We start from the raw sequence: 17,236 nt of genomic DNA on the forward strand, positions 1-17,236 counted from the left end.
GGGCCCCTGTACCGCCTCCTCATGCTGCTGCCAGGTCCAGAGTGTGTCATGGGTCCCTGTACGGCCTCCCATTGCTGCTGTCTCCATCGCCACACTCTGCCATGTGCCACTTTCAGGTCTCCTCACACTGCTGGTGGGTTCCATTTTGTCATAGGCTGCTGGCAGATTACGGGCCTCCCATTGCTGCTGCCAGGCCCGTAATCTGCCATGGGCCCCCGTACCGACTCCTCATGCTGCTGCCAGGCCCGTAATCTGTCATGGGCCCCTGTACCGCCTCCTCATGCTGCTGCCAGGTCCAGAGTGTGTCATGGGTCCCTGTACGGCCTCCCATTGCTGCTGCCAGGCCCGTAATCTGCCATGGGCCCCCATACCGACTCCTCATGCTGCTGCCAGGCCCGTAATCTGTCATGGGCCCCTGTACCGCCTCCTCATGCTGCTGCCAGGTCCAGAGTGTGTCATGGGTCCCTGTACGGCCTCCCATTGCTGCTGTCTCCATCGCCACACTCTGCCATGTGCCACTTTCAGGTCTCCTCACACTGCTGGTGGGTTCCATTTTGTCAAAGGGTGCTGGCAGATTACGGGCCTCCCATTGCTGCTGCCAGGCCCGTAATCTGCCATGGGCCCCCGTACCGACTCCTCATGCTGCTGCCAGGCCCGTAATCTGTCATGGGCCCCTGTACCGCCTCCTCATGCTGCTGCCAGGTCCAGAGTGTGTCATGGGTCCCTGTACGGCCTCCCATTGCTGCTGTCTCCATCGCCACACTTTGCCATGTGCCACTTTCAGGTCTCCTCACACTGCTGGTGGGTTCCATTTTGTCATAGGGTGCTGTCAGATTACGGGCCTCCCATTGCTGCTGCCAGGCCCGTAATCTGCCTTGGGCCCCCGTACCGACTCCTCATGCTGCTGCCAGGCCCGTAATCTGTCATGGGCCCCTGTACCGCCTCCTCATGCTGCTGCCAGGTCCAGAGTGTGTCATGGGTCCCTGTATGGCCTCCCATTGCTGCTGCCAGGCCCGTAATCTGCCATGGGCCCCCGTACCGACTCCTCATGCTGCTGCCAGGCCCGTAATCTGTCATGGGCCACTGTACCGCCTCCTCATGCTGCTGCCAGGTCCAGAGTGTGTCATGGGTCCCTGTACGGCCTCCCATTGCTGCTGCCAGGCCCGTAATCTGCCATGGGCCCCCGTACCGACTCCTCATGCTGCTGCCAGGCCCGTAATCTGTCATGGGCCCTTTACCGCCTCCTCATGCTGCTGCCAGGTCCAGAGTGTGTCATGGGTCCCTGTACGGCCTCCCATTGCTGCTGTCTCCATCGCCACACTCTGCCATGTGCCACTTTCAGGTCTCCTCACACTGCTGGTGGGTTCCATTTTGTCATAGGGTGCTGTATGGCCTCCCATTGCTGCTGCCAGGCCCGTAATCTGCCATGGGCCCCCGTACCGACTCCTCATGCTGCTGCCAGGCCCGTTATCTGTCATGGGCCCCTGTACCGCCTCCTCATGCTGCTGCCAGGTCCAGAGTGTGTCATGGGTCCCTGTACGGCCTCCCATTGCTGCTGTCTCCATCGCCACACTCTGCCATGTGCCACTTTCAGGTCTCCTTACACTGCTGGTGGGTTCCATTTTTTCATAGGGTGCTGTATGGCCTCCCATTGCTGCTGCCTCCACCGCCACACTGTGGCTCCACACTCTGGTTTTGGCCCCGTGACTGCCCAAATGAGTGAAGTGTGCTGTGATTCTAAGATCGACGGCACTCATCTGCATGTCATACTGACTGACAGTATTATTTCTCTTCCCCAGCAGACTCCAAGGGCATTTAAATTAAAGGTACAGTGTTCTGCACTAATATAAAGGCTCTCTGAAGCCTAGAAACACCCTTTTTATAAGTTAAATTCGCAGCGAATATATTCGACTCGAATCGAATTTATTCCGCGAATTCGCCGAATCAGCCGAATCGAATTTTTGAATAATTCGCTCATCTCTAGTCTCTACAAGTCTGGTGGGTGTGCCCGGAAGTTCACAGGTTTCGGACTGCCAAGACCAGTTTATAGTGATCCTGAATTAATGTCCCCCAGACATTGCCATTGCTTACTTTAAACTTCTTTTACTAATTACTAAAGCTGCCAAACAGACAATGGCAGCTGACTTAAAAACCCACACTCAGTCTACCTGAGGTCAAGTATTGTGTCATATGTGCCATAATTCATGACAAAATTGATGTTATGACTGTATCCCCAAGCATACTAAAAGCTGGCAGCCGTAGATAGATACATTCCTCCCAGCTAACTTTGATTCCTTGGTGCACAAACCATAATGAAGCACGTACGTCTTACGTAGCCTTTCTCACAAAGACTTAGGCCCCCCAGAAATACCTCCACCCTCCTCTGCCCTTATCTTTTCTCTTGCCCATCTACTCACCCTCTGCATCCTTCTCCATACTCTCCTGTTCTTACATAAGAGATGTCTTGCTCTTAGCAAATACCATTATAACTGCTTTCATTGGCTGATTATCTCCAACTGTGCTGTCTGTGAACCTGGCCATATCAAGGTGGCCGTATTCTGATGTACATGATTATTGTTTTGCACTATTTGTCCTGTTTCTACAACCTGTTCACTGTGAATTTTGAAAACTAAAATAAAAATCTTTTGAACAGAAAAAAATATTTTTTTTAGCCAGGTTGCTTTAAAGTTGATTTTCATTCTCTCAAATATCACTGACTATTTTTAATCCTTATGCTGCTATGATTTGTGAAGACATTTTTTTTTTACATTTCTTCAGTTGTTTAGGTCTAGGCCAGGGGTCTCCAAACTTTCCAAACAAAGGGCCTGTTTACTGTCCTTCAAACTTTAGGGGGGCCGGACTGTGACCAGTGGGAGAAGAAAATGTCCTGGCGTCAGTGAGAGCAAACAATGCCCCATCATTGGTATTAGGGGGAGGAATAGTGCCCCATCATTGGTATTAGGGGAGTAACAGTGCCCCATCTTTAGTATCAATGGGAGGAAAAGTGCCCCATCATTGGTATCAATGGGAGAAGTAGTGCCCCATCGTTAGTATCAATGGGAGAAATACTGCCCCATCATTAGTATCAACAGGAGAAATAGTGCCCCATTGTTAGTATCAACGGGAGGAATAGCGCCCCATGCTTAGTTTCAATTAAAGGAATAGTGCCCCATCATTGGCATCAATGGGGAAATAGTTCCCCATCACTGGTTTCAATAGGAGAAATAATGCCCCATCATTTGTATCAATAGGAGCAATAGTGCCACATCATTGATATCAATTGGAAAAATAGTGCCCCATCGTTAGTAACGATGGGAGGAAAAGTTCCCCATTCTTGGTATCAATGGGAGAAATAGCGCCCCATCATTGGCATCAATGGGAGAAATAGTGCCCCATCATTGGTATCAATGAGATCAATAGTGCCCCATCATTAGTATCAATGAAAGGAATAGTACCCCATTATTGGTATCAATGAAGGAATAGTGCCCCATCACTGATTTCAATAGGAGGAATAGTGCCCCATCATTAGTATCAATGGGAGAATTAGTGCCCCATCGTTGGTATCAATGGGTGAATAGTGCCCCATCATTGTTGTCAATAGGAGGAGTAGTGCCCTATTGTCGGTGTCAGTGAGAGAAACTATGCCACACTGTTGCTTGCAGTGGGAGGACTAATGCCTCAAGGGTCAGACAAAAGCAAGCAAAGGGCCGCATCTGGCCACCGGGCTGCAGTTTGGAGACCACTGGTCTAGTCCAAAATGATGTCATACATCCCAGGAGTATTCAGGAGAGGAGGAGGGATTCTCTCAGGTGAGCACACCCTCCTGCCTGCATGCCTAAGCTAAGGGCAGATGGAATGCAGGAAGTAAATGTACCATGAATCACCTGCCCCTATTCAAGCTGTTCATGACCAGAAATGCTTGTGGGTGTTTTTCAAAGTGATTTCTTAGCAGAATAAAGCATGCAGATATCAATGGCTGGCTGAGTTTGCTTTGATCAATAAAAAGGAATAAATAGCGTTTTTGGTGATCAGATGCAGTGTAGTTTCACTTTAACTGACATTATAAACAGATTGAAGTTTACAACTGGTTATGGTCTGTCTAAGCAAGAAAAAAGCATCAAACATAGATGCACCTGTGGAGGGAAGCCATATAGCATATACCAGTTCTTATTTACTAACAGCAGAACCTAAGACTGATAAAAAAAAAAATCTCTTGAAACTTCAGCAGGATGTTGTTATAAATAATAATCCTTTGCTCAAATAAAAATTGATTGATTCTATTTATTTTTGAAGGCCTAACTAACCGTGCCAACAGTGGCAACTGGGAATGGAGTAAAGGAGAGAAGACTACCTTCACGAACTGGAAAAGACGACCAACTCGCCAGACAAGAAAAGGGAAAAATTGTGTTTCGGTGCAAAAGAAAGGCAAATGGCACTTGAAAAACTGCCAGAAATTGAATTATTTTATCTGCTCAAAAAGAGTGTAGTACTTACTATGTCATTAAAATGTTGCTAAACCCAGGACCCTGCATTCACTTAGTCCAGTCTCCCACAGTACACATAACATGGAAGTGCAATTATTCTAGTAAATATAAACTGCTAATTACCTTTTCTCATCAGCAGTTTTGTGACTTCAATCAGTGTTCAGCAGAGCACTGGCTAAAGCTTGTAGAAGGAGTTTTCCTTCTGTTTTAGGAGGATTCAGGGCCCCTGACCCTCTGTCTGGACAGTGCTGACTGGCCCTGTGATGATCAGATGCACTCTCCCAAGAAAAAATAAACGTCTCTAGCAATACACACCAAACTGAGCATGTGCAGAGTGTCTCCACATGATATGTCTTATCAGGAGATAAGAGGTTGACACTGGAAGAAGGGGAGGATCAGAGAAGACAGGATCAAACAGAATTTTTACACAATGCAGTGGATTAACCCCTTAGGTTCCACAGTGAGAATAACAAGCATGATTTAATGCATATACAGACTGATTTTACTGTTGTAGGTTTAGTAACACTTTACATATTGGACATTTTGTAGGAATATTTATTATTCTAATTTTTTAGTAAATCCTACCAATTGTATATTTAACAAAATGTATTCTAATATGTAGTAAAGACTTAAAAAGGATTGGAATTCTGTGGAAGCTGTTCCCAGAAACGGCAAGTAGACTAGTCACCTGTATTGCCTGTGGATTCCCAGCAGCTGATCTTTTCCCCATTACTGACTTACCATGCCTTGTTTTGTACTGTGTTTTCTATGTACAGATAAATGGGCTTTGCTTCTGTATGCCAGAGCTTCCCATTGATGAAATAAAGTCTAATCAAAAAAGACACAAGCAGCAGGTGAGGTTTAGAAAACAGGGAATCACAGAATAAATGAAGCAAGAGCAGGATTATCTGTGCACTGCAGGTTTTCAGCTACAACTTCCTTTGCAGCAAGGAGAACAGTAAGCAACACAGTATTTTTACATCACCAAATCTAAAAACTAGCACCACATTTAAAAAATATCACTGCCCAAATGCCTTCCATTCATCTTTTTGTTGTTTTTCCTCCCACAGTGAGTACCAGCCCCTCTAGGAGCACATCCTACTCCATGAAACAATCACAATAGCAAAATTAGGGGGCACACATTACATATATAAACCACATCCGCTGATGAGTTAACAGAGGCTTCAGCTACAGCCCGGCATCTTGGCCAGCTTGGTCATAGATTAAGCCCAATTAGGGTGAAATTCATCAAAGGGGCATAGCCAAGATGAGGGAACTATAGCTTAGTTCATTAGCGGATGTGGTTGATATACATGGTGTGTGCCTCCTTATTTTGCTAGTGTGATTGTGAAACTAGCAGTTAGAAGCAGCAGTGTTTAGATCATTTCATATTGCAGATATACAACTATGAAGATCAAGGCCCAAGAGGGTCTAAACACAGGAAGAGCAGTACTATTTTTCACGAGGAATTGAAGGCAAAAAGGTAAATCTTTCAGGGTACTGCTTAAGAAAAATGTAACATTTTTAGATGTTCACTATAACATAGCAAATCTTAATTTTTTTTAGACCTCATGTCCACTTTAAGAGAATAACATATTTTTTTTTTCTTTAGAGTGCATTGAAGGGACATTATTGTAGTCAATTCTCAAACATTTGGTTTATTCTCTGCCTTCAGTAGGTTGGGACACTGGCAAACAAAAAATGATGTAAAGTTATGCCCTGTGTAACCCCTAATCCAACTAATGTTGCTAATGTCCTAGAAGGTCAGACCCCTTTTATTTAGCTCTGCTGAGAAAAACTCTAACTAAATGTTTAATAACCGTTTTTTCTTATTATTTAATTTAACTTTTTCTTCAATAAAGATAATCTGTACACTGCAGATATTTTTTCTTCAGTGACTTGACTTCAATCAAGAGCTGATGCTGCTTGACCTAGTTTTTACTTATCAGCTATCCAGCTTACCCTTAGCAACAGCTTTGAAGGCAAAACCCGAACCCAGATTGACTGGCTAGCCTGGAAAGTGACCACTGGGCATGGGGCTCTGCATTGTGGTTCTTGCCATACCTCTGTGAATTGTGTTAGTTATAGTATAGATCTGATGTGTTTTTCATCAGCACATTATACATGTAATATATAAAATGTAGAACAGGACCAATGGAAATTTATGTTTACCCTTGATAATTCCCATTCTGCCTAATAAATTACAACCCACCCAAATCTTATTGCTGTTAAAAATGTATATTATTATAAGGGGCTTAAATTGTACCAAAATGTGTGCAGTGCTTTGCAAAATAAGGGGAGACGAGAGATTGGCTTATTAGATGTACTTACTTGATTAAATGGATGATGATAGCCTAATTGCCATACTAGTCATGTGCTGGAAGACTAATAGGTAATAATTATTGTTTAAAAATAAGTAAAGACATTATGTGATTGTAATAATATAGTGACAGTTAAATATGTAGTCTTAAAATTAGTCACTTGTCAAAATAGCCTTGCCTACAACTATGATTTCATTAAAGGCCAACACTTTTCAAAAGTATTGTTATGTTTGCAATAATCTGTTAAAATGAATAGGTTGGTGTAAACAGTATGAGTCTGACTTTTGATTCATCAAGCTAAAATCAAGCTCTTGGAAAAACAGTTAAGTTAATATATCTGTATATCAGATAATTTAGAAAATGGATCACCAAGATAAACAAGCAGAAGTAAAACAAAAACACATCACAATAAAAGAGTGAGTCATTTCTGAGGTTGCTGAAGATCTGCTTTTTAGCTGGAATTGTTTGTTGTCAATAAAACTAAATTAAAACTAAATCAAATTTCATGCATCCAGGACAAGTTTAATAATAACAGAATTACCCCTAACTGCCATAGACATCCTTTCCCTTCATTTGCCTAAAGTGTATGTTACCCTAACATTTCATATTCCTGATATGTAGCTGTTGTACCATGTACTTATTAAAACGTATCCTGTTCTCTTTGTATTGCTTCCTTTGTGTGAAATATCTGGTGTTCCTGCCAGTCTCCCTGCTTTCCTATTTCAAACTGACCATGCACATTGATCCCACCGTGGTAAGTTTTCTGGCTGTGCTGGGAGTACAACCTGCCGGTCCTCTGATGGCTAAGACTTGTGTTGAGATGCCCCGCCAGCAGAGCTCTTAATTGGGAAGATCAGTGTAATGCTGTTTCTCTGACTCCACCCTGCAGTCTCCACCCCAGCTCTCTAAGCCCCTTATGCAGCTGAGAGGTCATGTGATATATATATATATATATATATATATATATATATATATATATATATATACACAAATGTTTTGCCTCGCATTTCTTTTTTAAGCTGAATGAGTTGTTTTACAAGGTAAGAGTTCATATATACTTTAAAGCTGAACCCATCCACTCTGCAAGTGTTAACTGATTGTTTTGTTTAGAGGATAATAAATGAGGTGAAGTACTTACCTTATTCCTTGCTCCCCTGAAAGCTGTCTCTCTAACCCAGTTTCTGACACTCCCAGGATGTGGACTGACTTTCATTATCCACATGTACAAAGCAGGACCATTGGTCCTGCATTGTATCTGATGACATTGTAGAACTGTGAGTAGTCAAGCAGTAAAGAAAAAATTATTTGGGGTCTAGTCATGCAATGTGAGAGAACAAAATAAGTAATTGACCTTTTTCCAGTCCCCGCCCCCAAAAAAAAAAAAAACAAGTGCAGTTAACCCGTGCAGAGTGGAGATTTTTTAAATTTACTTTTTCTTTAGCTTAAAGCAGATCTATAAGCAAAACATTTTTCTGCATTTTGAATAGAGCAAGGGATGGTTAAAAACCCTGTCCCATTTGGGGAGATTTCTCTTCACTTTCTGTCCAGTAGCCAAATAGGAAGTGAGAGGAAATCCCTGCAAATTAAAGAAATTCCTTGGGGACCCCCAGGTCACAATAACTAGTGTCCCCATTGGAAAATTTCCCCTCTATTACTTTTCTGGGGACAACCCAAAATTTGGGATTTTCTTTTACTTTCACTTTCAATGATAATGGTAAACAGAACAAATAGCAAAAACAGCAAAAAAAAAAAAACTGACAGGCATTCTAATCCATCTCCACTCTATCCAAAACTAAAAAAAAAAAGTTTTGCCTTTAGTTATACTTTGAGGAATTAAAAGGACAGGATCCCTATTTTAAATATGTAAAAAACATGAACAATAAGTCTTCAGTAGTTGTCTGTGACATCAGTCCCAGGTAAAAGTTCTATTGAGTACTGTATGTTAGCTGTCAGAAACCTGATATGTCCCTACAACCACCCAATTTTTCCTTGTTACCATTTTTCGAGACCTGCTCCACTAACCAGACAGCAAAAGTAGCTTTCATATTCCTTTGCTTAGGCAGCACAAAGCAACAGGTTTTCTTTAATGTCCTACTATCCAGCAGCTTAAATTCATTGTTTCTTTGCACTCTCACCTCTTCATTCAATCTTTGAAAGGGAAAAAAATGTACTTCCAGGTATTGAGGAGCAAGTGACTCGCTCCTTTTATGTGAAATTACTGGTGGTTGTTGAATAGCTCAGTGCTGTCACGTGGGGGCAGAGAAAGAGACCCTTGCTCAAAGAGGTGGGGTGTTCCTCCCAAATATCTGGGCAGGTATTCCCAATATATATATATATATATAGTGTGGTTTTATATATATATATATATATATATATATAAAACCACACAATTCTAGGGCAGGTGAGTCTCTTAATGGTTTCCCTCAGGGTGCATACAGCAGGACCAACCCAACAGTTCAACACCTAGCATATATTCCAGAGCAGCCACATTCAACAATTTCAGAAATCCTTTCTCTTTATTTCTTAGCAATATCCATCTTGTACAATCATGTGTTCCCTAAGAAAGCCAGCGGACCTTGTCTCACACTCACACACACGCACAGCCTCCTCCGACTACCTGCCTATCTAGTCTACCTGCAAAATCAAATAGCCCACATAGTGTTTTAGTGTGCCGATGACAACAGCTTGTAACAAGTGCTTACGCATATAGTAATTGTAGTGGCTACTGTACTATTTCAGTTACCAAAAAACCAACCCAGTTTTCAATCAAGCAGAAAATCTCATTGACTAATTGTTATCAAGTAAATGCCCAGTGCAGAAGCACCAAAAGTTAATCCAGTATTCATAAGTTTTGAGTAGTAGCAAGAGCTTATGGCAAAAGATGAAAAGCAGCCAGGTCATGCATAGTAATATAGCTGAGCAGTGGTAACAGTGTCTGACATAGACCTGTATACCAGGTCTCGGCAGTTCTCCTCCCCACAAGATATGTTAGTAATACATACCACTAAGTTAGTAATACCACTAAGCAACTTATTCACTCCCTTATTATATCACCCTTAATAATCAAAAGAAAATCTGCCCCTTCATTACATCTTTCTCGACCCAATATAAGACGATCAATAAAATAATGAATGATAATTGGGGTATTTTAAAAATGGACCCAATTTTAACAGCAATTCTACCGGATAAACCGGAAATTGTATTTCGGAAGGCAACCGCTGTTAGACATATGATTGCACCAAATGTTGTTGATCCTCCTAATAACATATCTCTGTTTAATGATCTAAAAGGGTTTCACCCCTGTAATAGGTGCATCATCTGCAAGTGTGATAATACAAGAAAAAGGAGAGTCGGCACATTTCAATCATCAGTTACTGGCAGAACTTATAATATCAAACATTTCATTTCCTGTTATAGCAAATTTGTGGTATATTTGCTACAGTGTCCCTGTTGCAAACAGTATATTGGCAGGACAACAAGACGTCTGCGTGACCGGTTACGCGAGCATGTTTCAAATATCAAGAAGGGGTTCAGGGAGCACTCATTATCAAATCATTACCGCCTTCACCACAATAATGACCCATCTTCGCTAAAATTTATTGGCATTGATGTGATCGGTAACCATTGGAGGGGTATTAATAAGACAAGGTCAGTTTCCCAAGCCGAAACTAAATGGGTGTTTGAGCTTCATACCTTACACCCCTTATGCCATAATATTGAGGTAGACGTCAACTGCTTTATTGCTAACAATTGATGGGCCTTTTTTATCTTTCATACTACCATTTAATGACATTTGAGCTTATTTTTATCCGATGTTTATTATTGGGTTACATTCTAAGCATGTTTTTTCATTTCCAGCACGTGGGACATTTTTTTCCATGTGTATAACATTTTATGATCTTGCATTCGATCATTTATCTGCCCTGACTGATTTATGTTTACCAGTCTTTTTTATTATTAGATGTCTCCTCCTGCCCCGTTTTTACCTCCCTATTTAGGAGACGGGTATAGGAAGGATTATGCTGTATTAAAAACATCTTAATGGATTGGTTTTAGAATTTTTCGGGTTTTTTACCTCTTTTTACCCCTATTTTCTATATTTACTTATTATGGGACATATATTTGTTATACTTACCTTGAATGGGTCTGGCAGTATGATACCAGATATGCTATTTGCCAGATTTAATTTATTATTCTTTAATAATAATTTTTAATGTTTTAATTTTCTTGTGTTTTTATTTAAGTCTTTTATGACTTAAGTTTGTGACATTTATGAATTTGTATTCTTCATCTTGCCGTGGTCCGTTAATAAAATCATATGCCATTCACTGAGGGGATCTCTGTACCCCATAGATCATTATGCGCACTGTTACTGCTATGGTTTTTGCACTTCCACTCTATTCAGGGATATAGTGTATACAGTAAATCCCCTGGGGTCTGTGGCATAGTCAGTAACCGGTACTGGGGTTCTGTGTATTGAGACTTCTCTGTCTCCTCCTTATTATGTGTTAGATTGCGGATCCACGGCAAAATAGCGCTGCCGTGCTCGCGCAGTGCTTGCTCTCTCCGGGAAAATGGCCGCGGCTCACTGCGCATGTGCCAATTCCCCTATTTCTGGCACTGACGTCGGTCACGCTTCTGTACAGTCTCCCCTCTGATGATGTGCCTTTAGCACAAAAGGCCTAAGGAGGAACTGTGCAGAGCGTGACATAATTCCACCACCGGAGCCACGAGGAGGCCCGGCGGCCATCATAACTGGGGTCAGTACTGCTGTATATGTTTTTACATGATGTACAACATGCATACTGCCCTGTTGCTTTTATAAATAAACATTTATTTTTTGGACATACTACACTATCTTGGGCATCTGTTTTCTGGGGCTCCTGTCTGGAGCTTTCACTCCCACAGAGAAAGCACTTTGCCATCCTGAGAGAAGGTTTTTTCATGAAGCACCTGGCTGACCTTAAGGAGACCCCCTGGACCTGTCTTAGGAGTCTGTGATGACCCACCGTGAGGGAGATGCCTGGCTGCCTAACTTCTGATGTATCCATTGCCTGTGATGCATGATCACACATGCGCATAACCCATGCGTTTCCAGTGAGTGCGCATTTCTGTCATTTTGACAGAGTGGAGGCCGTTGGAATCCGTATTTCTACAGCGTACTATTGTGGATACTTGATTATCACCTTATTGACTTTTCATCTTTTTAAGCGCTGCACTCTGTTGTTTTGAGACTTATTATATCACGCCTTGACTACTGTAACTCCCTCCTCATTGGCCTACCTCACCGCAGGCTATCCCCACTCCAATCCATCATGAATGCTGCTGCCAGACTTATTCATCTTTCTAACCGCTCTGTATCTGCCACCCCTCTCTGCCAATCCCTCCACTGGCTTCCAATTACCCAATGGATAAAATTCAAAACACCAACACTGACGTATAAAGCCGTTCATAACACTGCCCCTAATTACATCACCGACCTCGTCTCTAATTACCACCCAAACCGTACTCTCCGCTCCTCGCAAGACCTCCTACTCTCCTCTTCCCATGCTCGTCTCCAGGATTTCTCAAGGGCTTCACCCATCCTCTGGAACTCCCTACCCCAATCTATCAGGCTATCGCCTACTCTGCTCACCTTTAGGCGCAATCTGAAAACCTATCTCTTCAGGGAAGCCTACCCCGACCCCAACTAAATACTGGAATCCTCTACTCTTCCTACCACTCCATCCCCCACAGCTAATTACCTCTTGTACCACTATCCCCTCCCTCCTAGATTGTAAGCTCCAAGGAGCAGGGCCCTCTAATCCCTCTTGTATTGAACTGTATTGTTACTGTACTGTCTCCCTCCATAATGTAAAGCGCTGAGCAAACTGTCGGTGCTATATAAGTCCTGTATAATAATAATAATACATAAAGTCCAGCACTGATTTTGGTCAAGATTTACTTAACTGACATCCTTGTCTCCCAGCCAGAGAACGTCTCCCATGCCTGCACAGGCAAAGCACAGGTTTCCTATAAGCAAACAAGATCAACTATTATACGATAATTGTTTTTTTTTATTGAAGTGCATTAACCCCCTAAAGCTGATTTATTATATAATTGATTGCCTTTCTGTATTGCTCAACATTGCTGCTTGCATTTTTATAAAAAGTAATGCCATGTGTTGGTAGCATAGCAAATAAAGTCTTTAGCAAGCAAGTAAATAGGAAATCGAATGACACAAGCAAACATTGTGTTTCCTTAAGTAAATTAGTGATTTAAGTGATGGTATTGCAGTCTGTATTTTTAGAAAATGATGGAGTGAGTCTCTAGCAGTGCCTTCTCTAGGGTAATCACAGAGCCATAATTATCACAAATAGGCACTAGACATTTTGCATGGCCTATGGTGACATGTTAACGAGAACATGAATGAAATGAGTGTTGTGTTCTTGCTTCTGTCTAAAGCCATGCCTTCCCGCAAGGCACTCAAAGAGCACATAATAACAGGTGATGTCATGCTCATGTACATTTCTTGCAGCATAATTACATGCTTTGATGCTGTAAGCTTACATTGCACAGAGTTGTCTCTGTACTACATGATCGTTAAAAAGTCTATAAAATGTCTTCAAATGTTCCTTTAACATAACATAAAAAAAAAAAACTAAAAATATATACTGGACAGAAGGTAAATGTAGATATAAATACAGTATGTGGTATACATAATTCCACATTTATGAATCTTGTGGGTTATATAAAATGTAATTAAAACTGGACCCTATTAAAATACACACTGCTTATTCAAAAGGCCAGTACACCAAAAGCCAATATTTAAATTTTGGTAGATGCTGTAGAGTTAAATAACCTGACAGTTTCTCTTGGGCAATCTGCAGGTGATATACTGGATTTGCACACCTAGGAGGAGCCGGAACACACAAAACTGAGCGGGAACTACTAAGGACTGAGTTGGGACAAGAAGTCAGTGGCTGACTGTTCCACTCCTAACTAAAATGATGCTTTTGGATGGTACATTCCTCTAAAATATACCAATGCCATTGAAATATACTGTATATATCTGCAGAGTGTTTCTGCTTTTTAGCCCAGGGTTGATTATGTTCTCTAGGGCTCCTTGCTGGTAATTTTTTAAATGTAATGGTAGCTTGGTGTTCTGACCAGCTCCCATTGCAGACTTCTTGAAGCAGAGGCACAGTACAGTACAAGATGACTAAAAAAGTCTGAAGCTCTAAAATAATATGGCTGTAAGATCATGAGAACATATTATAAAACCGAAAGTTATATTGGACTTTCTGATTTCAGCATAGTGACTTTGTTACTGATATTTTTGCTCTCAAATACTGCTGATATAAATGCAGCACGTTTCATTGTCCACATACTTGTGCCATCCATTCAGTGTCCATCACTAATTTCTGCCTACCTAATCCAAGAGGTCCAACAAATTACATCACTTCACTGTACACTTTTCTCAAACCCAACCTTGCCACTTGCAGGAGAACACTGTCCACTATCTGCAGGATGGTATCATAGTATTGCAGGCCTGACAGTTCATTCCATAGCCTAACACGTGCAGTTAGAAAAATTACAGTTGTGGACAGACTAAGTAACACCTCTCCTAATCTGTTCTTTAAAGTGGGCTTGTCAACAAATGTAGGCCACATGATGATGTACACTTTTGAAAAGACTTTCTTATAAACTTGTCAAAAAGTTTAAGATAGATTTGCCAACTTGTGCTGAAACCTAGCAAGCAGAAGATGCATCAGATCTTATCAGAGGATTTCAGATAAAAGTGTTCAAACAAAGATTGTCCCTATTCTGCTCCTTAGAAGGAATCTGCACTAAGGTGTCCTTTTATCATGCAGCGGTAAATGACTGCTGCTCAGTTCTCCAGGATTCTCAGAGGAGATAGTTCTCCTGTGAATGCCTTTTTATGAAGCGGTGTAGATCAGTTCTCCGAATGAAGGGAGAAGCGATCTACAAACGCTGGAAAATGGCTGCTTTTACTATAATCTCGCGAGATTACAGTAAAAGATCAGTCAAACCCCGTTTACTAAGCAGCGGTAAATTATCGCTGCTTCGTTTGCGGTTCCTCCGATTCTCCAGCTCTGGGCTGGAGAATCTGGAGGGAGAACACAGATTGCCAGTGAAGGGCTGACATTGCTCTTTCATATACTGGCCATCTGTGTGCTGAGATGATCGGCGGAGAACATGTTCTCCGCTGATCATCTCTACTTCCTAAACCACAAATGATCGGAGATCAGCAACGATCCTCAGGATCGCCGCTGATCTCTGTTTCATAAAAGGACACCTAAACTTGGAAAGTCTCCAGGTTATGAGTGGGAACACTAGCTGACTATTCACAGCACTATCCAGGGTTATACACTGCTCAAAAAACCTAAAGGGACACTTTGAAAATACATCAGATCTCAATTGGGAAAAATATATCATGCTGGATATGTATAGTGATATAGACTGGGTAATGTGTTAGGAATGTAAGAATGCCCCATCGTTTAATGGAAATGAAAATTATCAACCTACAGAGGACTGAATTCAAAGACACCCCGAAAATCAAAATGAAAAAATGATGCAGCAGGCTTGTCCATTTTGCTGAAATTTTATTGCAGCAACGTAAAATGGTACTCAGTAGTTTGTATGGTCCTTGTGCTTGTATGCATGCCTGACAAAGTTGGGGCATGCTCCTAATGAGGCGGCAGATGGTGTTGGGGTATTTCCTCCCAGATCTGGACCAGGGCATCACTGAGCTCGTCAGATGGACCGATACATGATATCCCAGAGGTCTTCTATTGGATTTAGGTCAGGCAAGCGTGGGGGCCATTCAATGGTATCAATTCTTTCATCCTCCAGGAATTGCCTGCATACTCTCACCACATGAGGCCGGGCATTGTCGTGCACCAGGAGGAACCCAGGACCCACTGCACCAGTGTAGGGTCTGACAATGGGTCCAGGGATTTCATCCTTGTACCTAATGGCAGTCGGGGTGCCATTGTCTAGCCTGTAGAGGTCTGTGTGCCCCTCCATGGATATGCCCCGGATCATCACTGACCACCAAAACAGTCATGCTTAATGATGTTACAGGCAGCATAACATTCTCCACGGCTTCTCCAGACCCTTTCACATCTGTCACATGTGCTCAGGGTGAACCTGCTCTCATCTGTGAAAAGCACAGGGCACCAGTGGTGTTCAATGGCAAATGCCAATCGAGCTCTATGGTGTCGGGCAGTGAGCACAGGGCCCACTATAGGACATCGGGCCCTCAGGCCACCCTCATGAAGTCTGTTTCTGATTGTTTGGTCAGAGACATTCGCACCAGTGGTCTGCGGGAGGTCATTTTGCAGGGCTCTGGCAGTGCTCATCCTGTTCCTCCTTGCACAAAGGAGCAGATATCGGTCCTGCTGATGGGTTAAGGGCCTTCTATGGCCCTGTCCAACTCTCCTAGAGTAACTGCCTGTCTCCTAGAATCTCCTCCATGCTCTTGAGACTGTGCTGGGAGACATAGCAAACCTTCTGGCAATGGCATGTATTGATGTGCCATCCTGGAGGAATTGGACTGACTGTGCAACCTATGCAGGGTCCAGGTATCGCCTCATGCTACCAGTAGTGACACTAACCCTAGCCAAATGCAAATCTAGTAAAAAAAAAAGTCATAAAAGATGAGTAGGGAAAAAAATGTCAGTTGTCTCCACCTGTAAAACCATTTCTGTTTTGGGGTTCATTTCACTGTTGCCCATCTAGTGCACCTGTTGTTAATTTCATTAATACCAAAGCAGCGGAAACTGATTAACAACCCCCTCTGCTACTTAACCACTTCCCGTCCGGCCGCTGTTTATAAACGGCAGGACGGGACACCTACAGGAGCGGGTTGCCGTCTCTAAACGGCACCTTGTATCTAAGGCTCGTGCGCGGCTCCTAGAGCGCGCACCCGCGAGCCCGATGATCGCCGAGTCCGACGGACATGGTGGATTACGTGACATGGTATGGGACCAATGAAATCGGTCCCATACCATGTGATCAGCTGTGTCCAATAAGGACACAGCTTAAGTGTAAACAAAAGCCGCATGGTGCGGCTTCCGCCTCCTTCTCCTCTCACGGAGTTGTCTGTGAGAGGAGAAACAGCGAAGAAAAGGGTTGTAGCTAACTGCCCTCCACCTCAGTGACACCTGATCGCCCCTAAAGTGTCCCTGATCGCCCCTAAAGTGGCCCTGATCACCCCTAAAGTGGCCCTGATTGCCCCACGTGTCCCTGATCACCCCAATAAGTGGCCCTGATCGCCCCAACAAGTGGCCCTGATCGCCCCCACAAGTGGCCCTGATTGCCCCCACAAGTGTCCCTGATTGCCCCAAGTGTCCCTGATTGCCCTAAGTGGCCCTGATTGCCCCAAGTGGCCCTGATCGCCCACAAGTGGTCCTGATCGCCCACAAG

The 17,236-nt window shown here is 43.0% G+C and overlaps 1 protein-coding gene and 2 long non-coding RNA genes across 5 annotated transcripts in view; 1 reads left to right on the top strand and 2 right to left on the bottom strand.

Moving 5' to 3' along the window:
* The window catches only part of FREM1 (FRAS1 related extracellular matrix 1), a 151,329-nt gene extending 143,860 nt beyond the window's left edge, over positions 1-7,469 (top strand). The window contains exon 36 of the mRNA XM_089678089.1: positions 4,294-7,469. Within this exon, the coding sequence (XP_089534215.1) occupies positions 4,294-4,487 (194 nt within the window). The 3' untranslated portion in view covers positions 4,488-7,469. The remainder of the gene's footprint in view (positions 1-4,293) is intronic.
* LOC149461570 (uncharacterized) overlaps positions 1-17,236 on the bottom strand; it is a 522,205-nt gene that overhangs the window by 95,482 nt on the left and 409,487 nt on the right. The window lies entirely within an intron of this gene.
* Positions 5,260-17,236, bottom strand: part of LOC149461571 (uncharacterized) — a 139,783-nt gene continuing 127,806 nt past the window's right edge. Inside the window, exon 3 of the long non-coding RNA XR_016312822.1 lies at positions 5,260-5,312. This is a non-coding gene — a long non-coding RNA (uncharacterized LOC149461571). The remainder of the gene's footprint in view (positions 5,313-17,236) is intronic.

This window comes from Staurois parvus, unplaced genomic scaffold, assembly GCF_062004578.1.
Source record: "Staurois parvus isolate SC_StPar_1 unplaced genomic scaffold, SC_StPar_1.0 ptg000198l, whole genome shotgun sequence".
Lineage (NCBI taxonomy): Eukaryota > Metazoa > Chordata > Amphibia > Anura > Ranidae > Staurois > Staurois parvus.